General features: G+C 29.8%; 1 protein-coding gene across 1 annotated transcript in view; it reads left to right on the forward strand.

Annotated features, from left to right (window-relative positions):
• Positions 1 to 22510, forward strand: part of LOC121117622 (uncharacterized) — a 161736-nt gene that overhangs the window by 65449 nt on the left and 73777 nt on the right. The window contains exon 2 of the mRNA XM_071888944.1: positions 21130 to 22429. Within this exon, the coding sequence (XP_071745045.1) occupies positions 21130 to 22429 (1300 nt within the window). The remainder of the gene's footprint in view (positions 1 to 21129; positions 22430 to 22510) is intronic.

The raw sequence follows: 22510 nt of genomic DNA on the forward strand, positions 1-22510 counted from the left end.
GTTCAATTCTATTCACCATAAAATCCAAAAAGAAATAAGTTCAAAAAATTGTCCAATACATTTTTTTATCTTATCTTCAAATGGAATTTAATCGTTCTTTGTGGATATCTAAAATGAATGTTTCAAATACAAATAAACTACCTGAATACATAACAAAACTTTTAAGGTATGTACAGTCAAACCTTGTTTAATGACTAGCTGTTTTATGTGTCCACACATTAAGCAGCCATATCCAATTATTTTTTTTCAACTATGTGGTAAGATTGAGTAATTGTAACTCAGTCTGAACTCAAAAAAGATTGAGGGGCTTATATAGGATGAATACAAAAATCCAAATCTATAATTTATAATACTAGAACGTCGTTTTGTAACTTTTATAACTCCCCTTAAACAACATTGGGTATCAAAATTGATAGTCATTTATTTTATAACATTTGTATCAGTAATGATGTTACGGTTTACAAATGGTAATGGAATTTGGTACTTCTTTACCAATGTTTTTTTGGCTAAACAAGGTGAACTCTTTCTACTTTCTATTTGCGTGTACCAGATTGTGTTATCCTTGCCGACATGAATTGACTCTTATAAAAAGTTGGATGCTTTATGTGTCTTAGATTGTGGGATTTGAGTCACTTGATTGCATTCTGGGTTTTATGTTTTAACCTTAATTAATTATTGAATAATAGTGTTCAGATTTCAATGGACCTCCTGGTATCTCAAATTCATTTTCAAACTTTGAGGATTTTTTATAAAAAATAAACTGATAGCAAAATACTACTAGTCAAAAAACTTTTTTACTTTTATTACGAGGGTATATTCCTTGATGTTTTTTGCTCAAAAACATCAATATAACATTGACTATGAAAAACTGATTTTTGTATGGCCAATAGAGGGCAACATTTTGTAAAATATCAATAAATCTATAATAGCTGAACAAATATAGAAAAATATTTTTTGTTACCTTTATTTATATATATTTATAGTTGAATGTTTTCAATTTACTACAAAAAAAGATTTTTTTGTCCAAAATGACAAGTTTATTAGACATCAAAAGAAAGGGCATTTTCATTTTCAGTCATTTTTTTTTACTTAGAAAACCTTTTCTTCGCTGCCAAAACAATCTAAATATTTTCTTAATCTTGAAACTTATATCTACAGTGTATACTTTATGGTTTTTTTTTTTTTTTTTTTTTTTTATCTTTTAAGGAGAAAAAACACTAAATAGTTTTAATATTGTAATAAAAATATAAAAAAAAACACTTTGTAGTTCACAAAAAGATTTGTAATAACATCCCCTCTAATCCACCCCTTGTGGATTTAATGACATACAGACCATTTCGATGTGTTTACACGTAAAAACACACGGGAATAAAATATTTTCATCATGTGAAAAAAAAACAAAAAAACTTAGAATGTATACCTAGATTTTAAAGATAGCAAGATATTTAATGTATCAGGCACGAGTAATACAAACTAATGGTTGGTAGAAATTGGCATACAATGATAATTAATATATATTATACAGGGTGCGTGGACATAATCTATCGCATTTTAAAGACGACATTACTCCATCAGCTGATGTCTGATCCGTTTGTTTTTGGTGTTAAAATTTTTTCCGGGTCATAGGCTTCAGTTATTGTTTAACACTTGTAGCGATATCATCATTTTACTTGCCCAAGAAAAGTCATAATGTTCAATGAGAGAGATCGTAGGTGTGCTGCTATTCAGATTATGCTTAGTGATCACATGAAATTAAGCAATGCTGACTTCTCTGGTCATCTGTCAATACCAGTTAGAATGGTCAGAAGTCTCAGGAAGCAGCTGGAAGAGTCATCAGACCCAATGGACGTTGTTGACAGGAAGAAGAAGGAGGAGAAGAGCACAGAGACGTCCCCAGGGTCATGAAGACCAATTTTTCGAGCCACTGTCATGGTCTTTGGGGTCGTGTCAAGTGAGGGTCATGTCATGCCGCCCCACATATTCGTGGATCAAGTGTGTTGTCAGCGACAGGCCGTGGAGGGGGCAGCAGCACTCGGCTCCGGCCCACAAAGCTAAGCGGACGCAAGAATGGCTGAAAAGCAATGCTTTATGGTTCGTACCCTTCTCCTCTAGGCCTCCCACATCACCGGATTTGAACCCGCTGCACTACTTTGTCTCGTCCTACGTGGAGAACTTACCAACTGTTCCTCCCATAACACCAAGCAGTCTCTCATCACCTGCATCAAGGAGAAATTCATTGAGATAGAAGCAGTGCAGATCCAAAATGCCTTTTCTCGGTTTCGTAGCTGCATTGAGCGGGGTTTGGCCGCAGACGGCGGCTACATTGAATAGATAGCTGCTCTATATCATAATAAAGATATTTGCTTTTATTTTATCAATAAATATTACAAAATAAGTTTAAAGTTGCTGTTTTTTGAAATGGCAGATTTTGCCTCCGCGCCCTGTACTTTAGTTTTTAGAGGTTATGCGACTAAGTTCCTTTCTTCTTATAAAAATTGTATTTTTCGTTGAGAAACCACTTGTAGTAATGAAATGTTATAGAAAAGGGCTCAAGAATAGATCTGATATAGTACCTAGTATTTACTACTGTTATATTCTAATGTAAAATTACCTACAGCAAGTCAATTACGTCAAAAGGTAAAAGCATGCAAAGCGGAAACAATCAAGCGGAAAATGTATGAGGTGAATCCCAAAGAAGTCTTTTACCCCAAGCCATGGAAGAAAACTTTTGTGCAATATATGAAACAGTATGTGTTTTGATTAAATACTACTACGAGCTGTTTACCAAATATATATTTATATTCCATTTTATATTCTAATGTAAAATATTTATTTGAGTGAGTACCTATATTTGTACCCTAGAAAAAGTTTACCTTTGTTTGGAAAAAATTGTGCCATCAACTTACATAATAATAAATTATTTATTTTAATAATATTTTTTTCATGAATATTTATCTCCTGGTCAATGATGAAAATGCTTACATGACGGTCTGCCTCGACAATTTCAATTATTTTATCCGCATGTTCGAAAACTGGCCTTCCAGAAGGTGGTGCATCTTTGACATTAATATTAACAGAACGGAAACGGCAAAATTAGAGTAGCACTTGATTTTCTGTTGCATTCTCAAAACAATAAACGTAATTCTATTTTTAGGCACCTGGCTTACGTTTTTGCCTTCATTGAAGAAAAATATGGAAAATATAAAGTATTTTGTTTTAGCTGGTGTCACTTTTGTCCAATGCTCAAACAATATTATGTCAAATAATCACAAAACCATCTTAGAATTTTTTTTTGTGTCCGAAATCTACTTTTTTTAGCATCTTCACATAATTCAAAATTGACCAAGTTTTTCTCCGGAAGAAAATGGCTTTTTGGGACAAGACAATGTTGCCAAGATACACAACAGACGTGGACTTTGCTTTGTTAGTGCATTAGAAGAGCAATGCCTATGGTAAACATCACGCCAAAACAGAGCCCAGAATACCTTTGTCGATCAGATTTGGGACAAAGGCGAAATGGAAGTGCTTAGGAGGTTATGTTCTGCAAAAAGATGTAGCTAAATTAGACTGATGAAGTATGTACGTAGAGGATTCGACAGCAAAATGTTGACTGGTAATTAATTTTAATTTTCTTAAAAATGTGGGAGGGTTAGTGATTATTTTATGACATTAAGGATTTCATCCATTCTTTTTGTATAAACATTTTGTCATCATGACAGAGCAAAAAGTGAAAAGCAAGTGCATTTTAGTTATCGTAGATGTAAAAGTTGAGGTGGCGAGGATTATGGATATTGTTAAGTATTCCAGGAGCATAGTTTTCAAGGTGGTCGAGGTGAAGAATGATGATGAATAGATCCGTAGGTAATGAGGAAGTAATGAGCACAATTTAATGAGGGATCCGCACCCTACCAAATTGATAAATCACCTAGCTAATGATTTATATTGAGCGGCTAAGGTTATAAGGATGATCGTCATTGGTGACTTAGGATTGTCTTCATACATTAGAGCACCACGCCCCTTTCTGACAGAGTCCATGAATACGAAAACGGTCGAGAGTCTACGTTTTAAAAAATAAGCCTGTAGTTATTGATCAAGTTTGGTGTTCTGAATCGGAAATAGCTTTGATCCACCCAGTACTGTAATAAATTTGATATTCAAAGAAGTTAGAGTGAGCTTTATTTAAATAAATGTATTTCTGTAGAATGAAATATGTACCCTAGATACATACTTTTGTGTCTATACATAAATTTGGATTTTTTTCAAACTCATTCAAGTACATTAGCCATAAATATTAGTATGTAGTAGCTTCCATTTAAGTGAGTATTGTATTGATATTTCGAATATTATATATATATATAACAAAGAGCTCAAGTAATGTATCATGTTTCTGTTTTTAAGTTATCCTTTGAAAACAAATTTAAAAGATTGCACATAGCAAACCAATATATTTAAGTACATAAAAAGGATAACTCATACAGTTGTTAATTGAAAGCATTTTTGGTATATATGAAAAGCAACTAAATATTACAATGTAACTAAATTTCCTCATTTTTTGGGAAAATTGTCATTGACGGTATCCCAGAAATAACCGAATTCTAGTAATACTTAAAAAATACTGTGAAATTTTGAAATTTCTTATATTTTAAAAATATTTAACAAATTTTTGTATATATCGAGGCAATAACTGTTTCATAAGTTTTTCCAATAGATTTTCTGTTCATTTTACAGTTTTTTATAGAATATATAATAAATAATCAATGTATGTTTGTATAAAGATATGTCAAAATTAAAAAAAATTATGTCTATTTTTTGACTGTTTGTTAGAAGTAAAATATATATATATATTTTTTTTTTTTGGGGGGGTGGTAGATTAACCCCAAAATAAATTTATCTAATGTGGCTTAGGTAGGATAGATGTGTTATAGGAAACTTTCCCTGATCTCCTGGTATAAGAAAGTATTCGTGGTCAAATTTCCCTGGAAAAATTTATGGCGTGCTGCCTGTAAAGGAAACTTTATGTGTACTATTAACCAAACACCTTAGGAACGCTTGGTACCAGAAACAAAGATTAAGAAGATATATTTCCCGAAAATGTGAGAGAGAAAAACACTTCAAAGAAATACGGAATTAAAAATTCCCTTATCCAAGGAAATATGAAGAAATTGGTCCCTTAATAATATAAAAGAAGGTTTATACTCCAATAAAACTACTTATAGTGTATACTGGTGGAACTTTTATGTAAATTCAAACTTATATATTACTTATGCGGAGATTGGAAGGGGATGTTTAATATTGCTAAGAGGTTGCAAACTAGAAGAAGAGTACCATTTCCAAAATACAAAATAGAAAAGATGGAAGTTCTCAAAAGAATGGGAGGATTTGGATTGAACGATATTGAAATTATAATTTCCAAAACCTTAGGAAAATGATTTTTAGAATTTTAAACGAAAATGTTCCATTTTTGATTGACATTAGACAGGGGTGTGATTTTGGATGTTTACTTTTCGGGTATAAGAATATTATATATTTCGACGAAATAAAAAATATTATAGGTATTTTGGAAGAAACTTGTATTTTGGAGGGGATACTGGAGATGACAGCTATCGTATTTGTGTCAGAATGGAAGGACTTATGAGTCACAGAAATGGTAAGAAAGTGGGATTGGCAGAAAGGGCAGCTGTAGAAAATAAAACAACTATCAGCGACTTATAAAGATAATTGCATGTGTTTGATGGATTAACTGGTGAAGGAGTGGTAAAATTTACATGCTACCGGATCACTAATATGTTAATTGTACTTGGACAACCAGTTAACAAAAGTATGGTGCCTTCTTTTAATCTAGAGTTACCCCCGGCAATTAAAAGAGCGAGAAATATATTAGGATTTAAATCGGAATTTTATATAAATAATGTAGATTGTTTAAAATCCATTCTAGAAGACTGGAGCAGGGTGAAGGAGAAAAAAGTTCAAGCCAATTTTTTTCGCAATAAAAAGCATAAAGAATATTGAATGTAAAAATTTGCAAACACATATAAATAACCGATCACTAGCATGCAACAAGGGAAATCACTATTAGACCAACTTTGTACTTTTAAATATAGAGAAATTGACACCCAATTGCATATGATTACTTCATGTCACAAAAAAAATATATTTAGGGAGTTGGTGTCTAAAATTTTACGAAAATTAGGCCTGGAGGAGAAAGCCTGGACTTTCCTGCTTGCACCAATGGAAAAGGGTAACAGGTCAGCTTTGTGTAGGAACCTTTTATGTTTGATAAAAAGTTTCTGTGATTTGCAAGAACGAAATATTTGTGAAAAGTATGGATAGCTTAAAATATCATTTAACTATACATTTAATGGGAGTAAGGAATTAATACGACAGACTATAGAAACTTTAGCGAAATCAACTTTTAAAGAACACATATAGACACAATTAAGATTGGTGTTAGGGAACCAATTGTATTTTTTAGTCATCATAATCGAGGAAGTGTTAACACCTCAATTTATATCAGTGCTACTAGTCTTGTTTTTTGTTTTCTTTTATTTGTTTGTTAAATTTTATATTATAGCTGAACATTAGATGAAATATGGATAAAAAAATGAAACTACTCACCCTCCAATTGCACAGCTGACGCGGTCCCTTCTGCTCTCCTTCAAATCGACTATAAGATCCAAACCTATGAATATGGTTCTGAATGTTCCAAATCGTTCTATCAAAGTTGAAATGTGTTAAGAAGATCAAAATCTGAATTAACTCCAGATTTTTACAAGAGTTGCTCTAAAAAAAGAAAAGAAAATGTAATTGATTTGGTTATATTTCACTTTTGATCTCTTCTTTTTATAAAAATATTCATTAATTTTAACAATCATTCAAGTAATTTACTTTATTTAAAATATTTTGAAATTCAAAAAGGAGGAGAAGCGAGTTGGTCGTAAACAAGAGTTGGGATAAACTTTAAGTGACTAGTTTAAAGATAATAGCAAAATCTGGTTTTTTGAGGGGAAGCCCTAATCTTCAAAAAATTTTAGGTCGTCTATCTGCTGGCAATCAAGAGCCTCTAGGTATGATGAAATTCTTCTTTTACCAACGTTTTCTGCATATATAATTCCTTGGACTCTTGCAATTATGAAATTAATTTTAAAAGACTTAGGGTGTTTTGGGAATGTTGCAATAATCCAGTCAGAGAAGCACAGGACCACATTATAAGCTTTAAGAATCATACACTCTACCATACGGATAAGGTTGAGTTTTTTTGGGTAGTGAAAGAGAAGATGGAGAGACGACTCCAGCTCCAATATACACAAATGACAAAAAAGAGCATAATAAAATGATATTTAATATATATAATTATAATACATTAAAGCTAATTTAATTGTAATAAGTAGTCCTCGTTTCTCTCTCCTCCAAAGAGCATATAACAAGTAGTTGATATTAAGATGAGTCTTAATTCAGTAAAACGATAAATATCACGCCCTACAAAATTCCCATACTTACTGTAATATATAGGTTATTTGTTATTATTTAACATACGTCTTACCGGTTTTAATTATGAAATATATGTGTGATACGAGTATACTGATGTAGAAGTCTTCCACGCTTATTCCAAGATGATATCCGTGATATAATCGAAAAACACAAGGCGCAGTGAGTATAATTTTAAGAACAATAAAGAAAACAGACTTGTGAATTCATAAGAATGCAAAAAGATGTCGAATGAAAAGAAGGCTGACTTCATTTCCTTAGTTCAAAGATTACATTAGAATTATTTTGAGTAGCGAAAGCGGATGAAGACTATCAAACTACTCACAAAAATATAATTTTCTTTTAAAAAGAAATTCAAAAGTTAAACTTCAAATATACAATTTCTTTAAATTTTTTAAAACGCTCAAAAGAAATTTGTAATAATATATACTTCCCAATAAAATTTCAAAATTTATAGACCTTCACCAAAACTTAAATTTTTGGGGAAAAAAATTGCATTAAAAAAAAAAAAAAATTCGAATATATTAACATTCTAGTCAGAATCAAAAATTTCTTGGGGGGGAGGCTACAGACCATCCACCCTGCGAACGCCCCTACCCTCTTTTAGTAAAAACCCATTGAATAACTCAGTTCAGAAATGGGGTGAAATATAAAGAATAAAGGATATATTAGATTTTTCAAAGAAACTACAATTTTTCTTGATTTTATGTATTGTCTTTTATTTGTAAAAAAATATATAAATAAATATAATACTTTAAAAATTTGAAAATATATATATGTGCAAGAATTATAATTTATGCTCTTTATGTTATTTTTGATTATTTTGGAGAAAAATAGGGCTAACTCGAAAAATGTGGCCAAAAATTATTCAAAAAACAATACCATATAGATCACAAAAACGATAACATTAAGCCAAAAAGTCTAAATTCAAAAAAATCAGAGGCAGACAATCTCAATCCAAGGGCAACAAAATTCATTAATGATACTGATAAATGATATCACTAAAAAAATCCGATTTTTAAAATAAAAAATAAAAACTATTATATATTTTTTCAAAAACTAAAATTTATCAATTTTTGTTGATTTATTGACATTAAATTTGATATATTATACATTATGCACAGAAAGATAATTTGTATTCAAATAACATCAGAAAATATATAAAATAAACTAATCTTTGTATATGCGAAGATACAATGCATTTATAATTTATAGTACCGAGTGGTCTATTGAAATCTGAACACTTACTAATTCAATAATGAATTAAGATAAAGCGATTGAAATTAATTCATATTTTGATATATTAAAGAGGATGAGTTAAAGAATATAGACTAAGCCAGTTCCCTGAAGTCCATGACAGTCCATGCAATACATCTCTGGGTTTCACACTAGACTTTCCACAGAAAAATCAAAAAGTTAGCAGAAAGAGCATTTTGAGGTTTGAGAGGCTCTTTTGTTACCAAAGACGAAAGAACCCCATCTCTTCCTTAGCCTGTATTGCAACAAAAAAAAGAGTTGTTAGGGGTTGATAAGCAATTTGAAGAACTTCAAAAGCAAATATAATGAACTATTTATTATGTACATACTTTGATAACCAAATAAGAATTATGTTTGATTTCTACAAGTATTCAAATGTTGAAAACCACTTTTAATGGAGTTTTTTGTTATTTAATAAAATAATTTATTTGAATTTTTAACAATAAAAGTCACTTTCATAAATTAGGAACTGAAGTATATAAATTTTTTTTGGATTTTGTTAAATTATGATGGCAAAACATACATTTGGATTCCTTATAATATTAAAAATTTATATTTTCATCTTTATTCATAAATTTTTTATTAAAGCAATAAAAAAATATTAAATATTTAATACGTCAAAATTAAGACAATTTTTTAAAAATCATAAAAAAAAAATTCGTCATATCTCTTTTTTCACTTTTTACAGTAGAATACTTTATTTACATATTTGAGTCTATTTTAGCCTTAAGTTCAAATTTGTAGGATAAATTCAGCTAGGCAAAGATTGAAACTATAGTTTTGAACCTATAATGGCCTCAAGGGATACATTTTAGAGCTTATATTTGGCAATGTCATATTTTTTTATGAAGACGATCATTTTTGTAACATTCCTGCATTTGGCTAATATATTATATAAAAACATACGTATATTAATAAACCAGGGTAATTGTGTAATAAATGTATAACAAAATAGTATAATTTATAATAATGCTCCGGGATAAAATTTCAACTAATATTCTAAAAATCAATCTTTAAAAAAACAAAAAATATTTAACATGCAAATTAACAATCAAATTAAATATTTGTTAAAATATTTTGTTACCTTTTTAATAATTTTTTATAATTACATGAAGTCGATGAAAGGTATCAAATTTAATTTTGCATAGTTTAAGTTCAATTTATACCATACATAAATGGTTTATTAGAATAATTTGTAAATATAAATTGACGATAATTCGTTTCATAATAGACATGAAATCCAGAAACAATTTTGAAAAAAAAAAGAAATATTATGGATTGCTTTGGGTTTACAGTTCACATATTCACAATTTTAACAAATTAAAAGAGGCAAATTATAATTTTTTTAAATTTATTCTCTTATGGGACTATCAATCAAATATTGATTGGGTTTTGCAGGAAAGTTATAAAATCTAAAATATGCAATAATTAATGAAGGTCTTCGACCTATTTAAATGTGAAAAGCAACAAAAAAATAAACTTAGACCAAGGGTAGTCTACACAACACCAATTTTAATACGTTCAATGTGTGTCAGTAAATTTCTAAGTATGAATAAAAAGTAATGTGAAAATCCACTTTTTTTGTCAAAACTATGAAATGTTCTTTTTTTTTTAAATTTTTGGTTAAAGGATTTATAACTTTTTGATTTTTCATTTATTTATAAAAATCAGGAACTCATTTGCTGTCTGAGTAGTATATTTTTCATTTTTAAATGGATATTTGCTTTAAAAACGTTTTAGTTTAATAACAATATAGATTTAATTTACCTTTTTTAATTGTCAATTCAATCATTTAAAGATGTAAATATATTTTCGTAATTATAGTTTTTCCATATTACATTAAGATCATTACATGGTCGGATTAGTATCTGGCAGGTGCATGCAGAGATGTCCAATAGTTTGTGCAGTTTATCTTCTAAATTATTTTGTGGAACAGTGGGAATTGACCTTCTATTGATTTCTTTGGCTCTTTTAAAGCAAGCTTTATCAACCATTTTTACCACATGATAAATGATTGTATAATGCCAGATGTGGGTTAATTTATCTCCAGATTTGAATAACATCCGATGAACTTAGTTTGACAATCTCATAATATTTGCATTTGGCTTACTTTTGAGAAGAAAATAGTTATAGAGAATCAATTGACAGAGGGTAAGAGTATCTGTCTTAGTAAGAGGACAAGGATGACTACCGAACTTTTTCAAACATTCACTTATAGTAAGCACTATCTCTTGCCACTTTCTTTTGAAATGTCTATAAATTCTTAAAACACAAAATAGAAAGAGCCATCAGTTTTTTTTCCCTCAATTATTATCTGGATCATCCAAAATTTGCGTGGTTTTATAAATAATTTTTTATTATTCCTGTCTTTAAAAATAGAGGTTTCGAGAATTGAGTTTTTTAAAGTTCCAAGAGCTTAAATTATTCTAAGGATCAAGGATTACTCTTGTCATAATCTTTTGATATTTCTCAAGCAGTGATCCCATAAGGAAACAGGAAAAGTAGATTCCTATGTTTAACAGAGTGAAATCCTAATATCTAGGTCTGTCCAATGATCTAATTCCAAAATCAACCTACCTTACTGTTCAACCAGCAGCAAATTTATTTTTATTAATCTTTACAATGGTGATAGAGGAGGGATGAGTCCCTCATGACTCCAATGATGGATAACAGCTTGATAAGAATAGACCGTAGAATAATCTTTACATAGAACGCAAAATATTTTTTCCTTTTCTTTTTTGAAAACGAAATGACTGGGGTTAAAGGAACTCACTTGTGTGAAGCAAGCTTTTTAAAAATAAAGAAAGGGTCAAAAGTTTATTACTATTCTATTACATATAGGTTTTTCTCTCCTTCCATCTCTCATCTAAATGAGGAGATATCAATGAATAAATAAATGATTAATGAAGACTGAACAACGAAAATCAATTTATAACTGTAAATAAAATTAAAAATAAACTTTTTCCAATTATGATCATATAAAATATATGTTTATTTATTTAAGTCAAAAATAAAATTTATATATAATTAAAATGCTGTCGTTTTGTCAATTTTCTTTGACAATGGTCGTAAACTAGGACTTTTAAATCCCATTAATATATTTAAAAAATTTAAATTAATGACCGTATTTTTGCCGACTTCTAATTACTTTGAGCAATGCAGGGTACTCTGGCTAGTACCTACTAATAAAAACATAGTCAATCAGCAAAATCAACAGGCATACACATTTTAGACATAAAATAAAAGTTGTTCATAATTTTGAGCTATGTACAAAAAGCTATTCTGATCAGACCATATTCCTGGGCTCCAGTGGGTAAGTTTGATTTTTTTTATTAAGTTGATTTTTTTTCTCATAAAACAAGTTCAAATCCCCGTGTCTCCATTTTTTTAAGGTATGGCTTGTCGGTTCGAAAATACACCAAAAAATTAAAGATCCAAAATACAAATGATTGTTCAAACAGAAAAAGGGAGAACGGGTATTAAATACAAATTAAAATAGGGAATAAGGAAGAGGATGAGCCAGTTAATTTAGTATGTATCTTCAAAATGGTTGAGGAAAGAGAATGACAAGTTAGCAATTGCAAAGATTTTTTAAATAAATCATTTTTGTCAAACATATGAAAAAATTGCTTTATATTCATCAAAATCAGTATTTTCACATTTTCAACAGTGTCACAAAGGGTGCAAATTATATTATATTTACATGACATGACAGAAAAGGAACCAAAAACATATCATTCAAAAAGATTTTAGGAAAAAAATTATAGTTTATAATATATCGTTTTAGTTTAGAATTTGAACATATTAAGCTAATAATAAATAAATAATTTTTCATTGACTATCTTTAAAATAGCGTATTTTGCTGGTATTAATACATAAAAATTTACTCATAAATATATTACATAATAGTTTAAAAGATGTATTTATGTGCAATATTTATTAATATTATTGATTAAAAATAATTGTAGCATTTGACTTAACGAATTTAATTAAATATTATTTTTTTTACTTCTGTAGACTTCGATAAAATTAACTTATCCAGCAATTTTTCATTTATTGAATCTTTTTATGCCTTTACAATTGATTGTACATTATAAATTTATATAGCAATTACATATATATAAAGTATCATAACCACCTAAAAAATTATTCTACTTATTATAGTAGAAACAATGTGTCTGAGGACATTCTGCCTAATTCTATAGTACTTTTAGGAAATTACCTGTAGGAAAAGTATAATACAATTCTTATTGCTTTCGTATAAGAAGGTATTAACAAGATAAAGAATAAACGATTCCATAAATTATTTGATATTGTGCGGCGTCTAATTAAAGATTTTTGTTCATTTCCCCTGCATTTATAAGATAACAAGCATTAAGTTTAATTAATTAAGGAAATACAATTTTGTTAACATTTAGAAAAGAAGACAATAAACTATAGAATTAATTTTAATATTTTCCTCGATTGCAATTCTTTATTTTGCTAGAATCGACTTAAATATTAATGGACCCATCTTGAAACGAATTTCAATTTCTAAATATATTTAGCAAATTATTCGTGTCAAGACAAAACAAAACATTAATTTATCTACGACTAGAATTAAATCATCTGACCTTAATTTTGTATCCAACAGCAAACGATTTTTGTACAAATTTTTCAGCCCTTAGTAAAGCAACTTCACTGTTTTTTAATTGTTAAAGTTTTTTGTATGTTCATATAAATTGTTTGGTGATCAAAAATGGTATAAAAGCAAGACTTTGTTTTTTAAACATTATTCAAACTCTGCACCAGCAAAGTTAACCATTGAAAAGTAATTAGAACTTTACAAAATAAATGTTTTTTATTATGTTAGCCTGCAAAATGTTTGGCAATTTTGGTATTATACAAGTTTATTATACTATTGCACAACGATCATCTTTTATGTATCAATACTATTAGGGATGGAATGTTTATAGAAAAGCATAACATTTATATTATCTTAAAAAAAACTAATAATAATATTATATCTCTGGTTATTCAAGGGTCTGAGAATGAGTGAAAATAATTTCAACTGTCTTATATTCTCTTTCCTAAGAGAATATTCAAATAATTGTTTTGGTCTTGTGACACTATGAGTATGCAATCTCTATCAACGATATCTCTTCTAAAAAATAGAAAACGTTTATGGCCGAACCAACATTTGACTGTTAAATTATTCCCAACTGACAATTCTTCATTTCAGGAAATATTAACTAATTTTTAACATCTTAACGGAACTTAATTCTACTTCAATTGATCAATGTTAACAACAAGACTAATTTACAATCTGATAGGTAACCCAAATATATATAGTTACAATACTTCCAAATATATAAAAAAAATATTTGCATCCTGAATCATAAGATAGAGTTTTATAATCAAAACCAAATTCCAAAGATTTTCACTATAATTTTCTTAAATCGTATTAGCTTTTAAGACAGGGGTTTATAAATGGATGTTATTTTGGAGAGTGTAAGGCGAAGGCGAGTATAAGCCATGCTATTACTGAATAAAAACTTTTGTTAACATCAGTTGCCTCTTAAATGATTTTTGGGAAAGGGAGATATAAAGAGGAAAACCTTCTACACATAAAATAGCATTACTGCTAGAGAAACATTATTGTTACATATAAATAAATAGAGCAAAATTAGGAATTTGTCTTTCAGAGAGAGTTGTGAACACCAAGAGGGTCACTGAACCCTTTTGTATTGACTGAACACTGGTGTCCCATATTTTGATTAATTCTTCATTGAACTATTATTCATAATATTTAATATATTTTTAAAATAATGGAAAGATCAATAGTAGATTAGTAAATTTTATTAAAAATATTTGTTCATATATCTTTACGTTCGAGCTATATAAGTCTTCAAACTTTCCCATTTATTTGAATTCCATAAAAAAAACTATTTTTTCAATTATATACCTTTCATATATGGATAGTTCAAAACACTGGTGTCCTTTGTACTTGAAAGGTATAATTTTGTATTAAACTATTCAAATTAAATTACACTTTTGACAAATTAGTAAATAAAACATGTACTAACGTAAAAGAAACTCCAACAATTATACATATAGATATTTTATGAGTACTTTAGGATTGACTTTAGAGTTGTTCAAACAATAAATTATGGAAAGAAAAAAAAAAACAAGATATTATAAAATTTTTAGCAAAACTATTGGTGAGCAAATATATACCATTTTTAGATGAAGTAGACATTGTTGATGAAGAGAAGATTGACAATTTATTAAATAACATTGATATATTTTATATTAGATCAGGGGTCAGAAAATTACGGCCTTGGGGCCAGATACAGCCCTCGACGTCAGTTCATCTGTCCACTGACGGTACTTGAATATACTTTATAAAACGTATGGAACGCCAAACTTTGTGATTAATTCTAAATTTGAATATGTTGATTAGAAAACTAGAAGATAATGATTGATTTAGTTTTGTTGTAGTGCATTTTATGTGTATTATCTTTTAAATAACTATAGAGTATCCTTATCTTCTTCTATGCATTTCATGCTATGCTTTCCCGTCCTTTCCTTTTGAGATCCCATTTCTTTCACTCATCATTATGTCTATTAAAAAAGAGAAGTGGACACTGAGTGTCGTGTTTTCAATTAAGAGTGGGGAGTAAAATATTTCTTTGTAGAAACAAAGGACCAGAAAGCTAGTTACATAATATGTAGAAAAAGTATTGCAGTTTTGTCGTCACAATTATGCAAAATATCTACCAAAACTATTCTGGAACGTTACACTTTGAAAATTATGAATCTATGAAATGTGGTTCAGAAACTTTTGCTGAAAACAAATCTGTCACTGTTACAAGTTAGAAAGAAGAATGATTATTTGGCCCAAGATAGTCATTCTTTTATTAATCAGGCCTACAGTAAAAATAATTTTGGTAACCCCTGTTATAAATGATGAAGGGGTCGCACAGAAAAAAATGCATAATATGTTTTATTGACTCCTGAAGCCACGATTCACGTCGTCAGAAATGATACTTCAAAATCTTCACTTTGATGATAATCTCCTAGATGATAAGAGTGACTGATTATATAATTGAAAGATCAATGATAGTCTATTAGATCTAAAGGTTAACAAAATTATGGCCTTTGAATTGTAAAGCTTTGCAATAAAGGCAGAGTGGGAATCATTTTCATGGATCAAAGAAGCTATATCTTCTAGATATAATATGTGAAAATAGCTTCATAGTTTGTAAAATAAATATTAAATTAAATTATAGCTTCTTGAATACAAAATTGTAATTGTCCAGAGTCTAAATAAATATTATGTAGAGCGTCAAAGGGCAATAGAATCATCTGGGCAACGGAAAATAATAAATATATCTCTTGTAACAGACAACCATGGTAGACATTTACTGGAGTTTGAATATAAAAGAAAAGATGTGCCTATTGTAAATATACTTTTGATAAAAAAGAAGATTTTAAATAGAATGATTTTTCTTAAAATTGAGCGTGGATTTGTTTGTATTCTTTGATTAATTATTGTCAACTTATTTCAAATAAAATTCTTATTAAGCCTCGGGTGGTCCTACAAATTGCACTAAATTACACCAATTGTGAAATAGATCATCACAATCAATAATGAGGAATTGATTGATTTTATTTAAAAAGCCGGATCGAGCTAACTTAAGTCTAATAAATCAAATAAAGATTTTAAACTACCTGTTGTTCCATTGAAGTAAGATGAATTACTATTTCAATAATTTATTGAGGTTAAGTGATTGAAATTAGTTCATAGTTCGATTTATGTAAGGATAAACAATTAGTTACAAACAAAACAAACCTTGGCCTTCTAGTTTACGTACAAATCAATAAAATGCCGTTTAACTCATGGACAAAATTATAATTAGGGCACTCAAAGCAGTTGGGTGTCTCCAAGAGGACCGTTTACGATGTAATCAAGTCCTAAATATTGGAGAGAAAGAAGTCAAAAAGGCATTACTGACCCGTAGGAATTAAAGAATTCAGTTCAGGCAAATCCCCTCAAGCCCATGAGGGCCTCTTCAAGAGATATCGAGGTTTCACACCAGAGAGATAAGGAAAAAAGTGTTGGAAAGAGCCTTCTGTAGCGAGTACGAGTTCTTCTACTGTAGCCTGGAAGACATCATTGCCGCTAAGGACTTCTACATTAACGATTAAGATACCTCAGACATACATCTATTTATTGTATTAATTTTGTTAAAATTATATGGCAAATTAATAAATTAGAACTTGTTAAATTTTAAAATTCAAAGTGTTTAGTTTTAAATGGACCACTCGGTATATTAAAATTTTTTGGATCGATAAAATTATTACATAAATTTGAATACAATACTTATAATTAATTCAAATATGTCTATTATAAATATGTATTTCTGGTTGTATATTTAAAGTTGATTAATTAATTATGATTTTCTTCTTTCTACATTTTGATTTAACATTTTTTTTATGTTGACACAAATTTTAAAGTCATGGGATTATCCAATAATATATGTATAAATGATACTTTTCCAATTAATTTAAAACTATTTGTATACCTTTTATTATGCTTGGAAATTCGTCGATTTCCTTTAAATTAATTTTACATGACAATAAAATATTGGCAAAGTGAATTGATAATGGGAGGTTCAAAATAATTATCTACTTAATTATATTTTATTTGCTTTTGAAATACATTAAAAGTAATAACATAAATATTCATTAATTAAAAAATAGCATTTTTAATGACCCTTAAATATTTATGTTCAATATTTGATTTTAAGTCAGAGTAAAAATATCAAATATATTGAATGCATAAAACCCTTTATAAATTGTTATTGCACATATGTTCATAGAATTAACTGTAATATTTGATAACTTTTTAAACATAACCAAGCTTATAAGATAACTTTTCCTAAATTTTCACTTCTCGTTCTAAATCTTAAGGGTCTGTCATGATTAGTCAGAAAGGACGTGTCCTGGACCATGGTTTTTTAAATGACATCATAGATATGAGTCATTAGCTTATCATCCATCGATATCAGCTGTCTAGGTATAGTCAGGAATTACTCCGTTTTCAATCTACAATTTTATTCTGGCTCCAACAGTTACCACTGCCAACAAATCCTCATAATTACTCTCCATCCTGCATGGTCACACACTTATGGTTATACTTGCTAATTAGATGCATTCTGTGGACTTTTTTGAAAAAGAACAAATGGAGTAAACTTTTGGAACATATTTCTGTATAGGTATATGTTTTTATGTTTGAAAATGATTTTTTCATTGGCTGTAACCAGGGCATACAACCTAGGCCTAACGGCACACGATAACTTTGAAATGAAGGCCTTGGATATAATCACCCTTTAGGGCATCTAAATTTTTTTGTTGAGTAGCACTAAGAAAACAGTCTTGTATGAAGACTAAGACGGTTAAACCATTTTATTTTAACCAAGTCATCAATTTCTAGCCTGTTTGACACGGTTGGCATTGGTTACTGATAAAAACAGTTGTCCATGTCATCGCCAATAAGAGGTCTTCCACAAATCCTTCACAAACTTCCTCAGAGTCCAATCACCAACATTGACGGTTTTGGCATGCTGTCTCATCAACTTGACCAGATTTCTGGTAATGGCAGTGTCCACGTCCTTAATAATCTCAATTTTCCGGCGTTTACCACTGCCAGGGGACCTCTTAAGGCTCTGATCTGGTGATTGTCGTAAGTTTTGTTGGCCATTGCTTATTAGTCGGAAAAGTCTTTCTTTTAATAACACAAACTAATATATTTAAAATATTCACCCTAAAGTAATCTAGATTGATTTATAGTCAAGTCCACGATTTCTCCTCTCACACTATATAAGATTTAATTTAAGTGAGAAAACAAGCCTCCTGTCTTTCTGAAAATCTTTAGAGCTACAAACAAAATCACAAAATTATGTAAGTGCTAGGAAAAGTCGGATAAACAAAGACAATATAATATGAGTCAAAGGGAACCAGTTGTAAATGTATTTTAAGGGTTAAAGAATATTGAAAAAAAAATAAAAAAACACATTATTATCATACTTGAAAGATAATTGATATTTTACCTGGCCAGTTTTATTAGCAAACTGAGTGTATAATTTACTATTTTTGATAACAATAAGTGTTGTAACTTTTATATCAAGTGTTATGCACCCTATAATAACTATGAAATTTATAACTATATAACTATAAACAGTAATAATTAATATAAATATGTACACATATTTCAAGGGTTATCTGAAAAGTTTCTTACTTCAACTTGAAGATGGTAGAACTCGTATATAAAATCAATTCACATCTATCCGTTGCAAGTTACTCAGCAATGTAACAACCATTTTTGACGCACAGTTGTTCTTTAAGAGTCGTTTGATTTAGTTGATGTGAAAATAAACATAATCGAGTGTCAAGCAGTCGTTCATTTTTTTTTTTTGAAAGTATAACGTTTAAAGAGATTCAAGCAATAACAAACGTACAAAACCGTGTTCTGTTAAAATTTGACGCGTCTAAGTGAATCCCAGCCGGAGTAATTGAGACAAAAACAAACAAAGAATAAACAATTATTTTGCAGAGAAAATTGCATCGTTGTAAAAAGTGTATAGTGCTACAGAACGACTATGTTGAAAAAAATAGAAAAAATGTCTTGTATCTTTATTCGGTCGGAAACTTTTCAGACCACTGTTGTACAGTTGTGCGCGTCTAAAATTGAACACTCCTTTAAATTTTAGGCGGGTTTCCTTGTCTACATGCTTGAGGGGTTGACAAGAGGTTCTCTTGTAGACTTTAAGGTCAAGATCTTTCTTAATTAGCATGTCTACGATCCTTCTGCTGACGTTGAACTCCCTGGAGAGGCTACTGACGCTGACCTTGCCTCTCTTGTCCTCGACAAACTTTTTCACGGCAGCAACCATTTTGTCGGACCTTCAAGGCCTTGACTTAGACCTTGTGGTAGCCTCAGGAGTCCCTTTGGCTAACACGCTGTAAACGGTAGTGCGACTGCAGTTCAGAACCTTGGATATTTCAGTGGGTGTTTTTCCCCGCACGGAAAGTTCCAAAATTGCGACTCGACATCTCTCCATATTATCGGCTGTTGTTTCACAGTTGCTATTTAGATTTTGCTGGAGTTTTGTGTATAACTAGTCAAGACCCTTGCCTCGAAGTATAAACCGGTTTCAACTCAACAATAAAATCACGAATATGTACATGGTATAAAGTTTAAAGGAGTGTTCAGTTTTAGACGTGCACACCTTTATACGTTATATATAAATACCAAACACTGGAACAATTTAAATATCTATTATAATAAGACAATAGAAAGGGAACTGATTATAAAATCTATATAACAGACCTAATACACAAGATAAATGATGTTATAAAGTTTGATACCATTTTGACTTCCCCATAAAAATTTATTTAATGTTCAAACCCTCCAGATTTTATTTCATTTTAATGGAGTACATCGTTATAGGAAGAATTGAAGCTATGGATGGTGAAATTATTTTTACATATACCAACTTTTACTTATTTAAACATGTAGCCGGGCATATTGGAATTCATTGTTTTGTTGTTTTGCACCAAGTGAATACTGGTATAGCCACTATATTAGTCGATACGGACTTAAACATACTTTTCCACTTTTGTCGAATTTCGATTATGGCTAGTTTGGAAAAGTTGTGATACGGTAAGAAAATAGCTTAAGTAAATTTGCTTAGACTGTTTTAATTCAAATTTTGAATAGAGACAAAATTTATTTATTTCACCAGTAAAAATTTAACAAAAACTAGCACATATTAATTTTTCTTTATCGAAATTAGGTTAGTGAAATAAAATAACTTTAATTTTACGAGCAAATATATTTAAAACAAAATGGAGGTTATTGCAGTCTTTGCTCTTTTTGACCAATTATCACAATAAGTTAGTAAAAAAAAAAAGTCCATTGCAAATATATATAGATACATTTCTTGTATTATAAGGTTTGTTCTAACACCAAGGGCATAGTTAATAATTGGAGAATTTGGCTACCTCTAAATCTTTAACTATGTTGTTTCAAATCTATATTTAATCTGACCCTCAGAGCTCAATATTACTAATACATTTAAAAATAAGCTCAACTCTTCTAGATGTTGTCATTTTTGCTGATATGTATTTATCATTATATAGTTTCAAAGTGCTATTAAGAATTTATGTATTAAAACTATGAATATAAATATCCTATAACATTAAATATACCAATGTGACTTTTCTGTTACCCTTTACTCTAAGCATTGCTTTTTTGCAACAAAACATATTAACTTTTTTATATAATAAAGTAAAATATATTTAAATAATAATCTCATAAGCCTTATGTCTTGTCTTTTATAGAAAAACAAATCCAGTTATTGTTGAAGAAAGAAGAGAGGGTTCAAAGATCACAACAATTCAAATCAGAGAGGATCGGTACTTGGGCTCTCTGACCTGTCACATCCTGCAAGACTCTGGACAATCCTTTCAAACTCATTTTTCAGCCGAGTCTGTTACAGAGTTTCCAGGATCTTCTTACGACATATTCCGATTTGGAAAGCCATTGCCAAAAAAACGATATTTTGATTGCGATATATTTTTGTCAAATATTGAGGGATTATCAAAGGAAGAAATCTCTATCGATTTAGACGTTGTTTTGCTTTTACAGCCATTAAATCTAGCCAATGCTGCCAGCTCAAATCCTTGTACAAATCCAATTGTCTCTAGAAAAAAATTAACAATTATACTACCAGGAATAAATGAAAAAGATACAAGCTTACAAACAACTGTTGAACCAGAGGACATAACCTTGACAGAGAGTATTTTAAACCCATCAAATTTAGGACCAACTTTAATAAGCCTCACATCTAATCCGACCAGAGCCACTACTTGGTCATCAACTTTTTCACCTATAAAACCTATTGCCACACTCTCAGATAATGAGATAACTACTCTTCTATTCGAAGAATCATCAACAGACTTACCAACTACAAGTGTTTACACTAGCTCTTTACCAAAAGATGAAACAAATAGTTTTGAAGGAAACAATGGCATCGAACTCACTACATTAAGTACAAAAGCAGAAACTCCAAGTCCGATAATCCCATCATTTATATATCAGTCAACTCAAACACCTGATAGTGACAATAATATAGACATTTGGGAAGAAAGTTCTGATTTCCCTTCAAGTTTTACTATTCCATCAACAACCACGAATATTGATTACAATGACAACGCATATATAGGTCCACCTAATTCAGAAGAATCAATTAATTCCAGTCCTAATATCCCAGAAAATGAGTCTTCTTCCATAATCGGCTTAAATAGTGTTGATGACAATAGTGTGAATGAAAATAATTTATATACGTCATTGCCGTCTTCAGCGTCTTCTGATCCAGAAAAAACAGCTTATCAAGAGGACGAATCATTGAATAATGAAGATGATAACTTCATTCCTCAACCAGAAAACAATGGATCTTTATCTCCAATAGGCATAAACCAAGGTGACTACAATATACCTTTACCAGAAGAAGAATCTCAACCAGAGGAGGACCCCACTTCATCTAGAGGCCCATCCAACGAAAATGCAACACTTATAGCTGGTCCTCCTATACCCATTAATAATCTAAATCAAGAATCAACGTCCTCGACATCTAATTTGGTAATATTAAATAACTGTTAATTTATAATTAGAAATGTCGCTAGTTTCTTAAAAGTAAACGGGTACAGCTTTTTATTTTTG

This window comes from Lepeophtheirus salmonis, chromosome 5 (genome assembly GCF_016086655.4).
Source record: "Lepeophtheirus salmonis chromosome 5, UVic_Lsal_1.4, whole genome shotgun sequence".
Classification (NCBI taxonomy): Eukaryota; Metazoa; Arthropoda; class Copepoda; order Siphonostomatoida; family Caligidae; genus Lepeophtheirus; species Lepeophtheirus salmonis.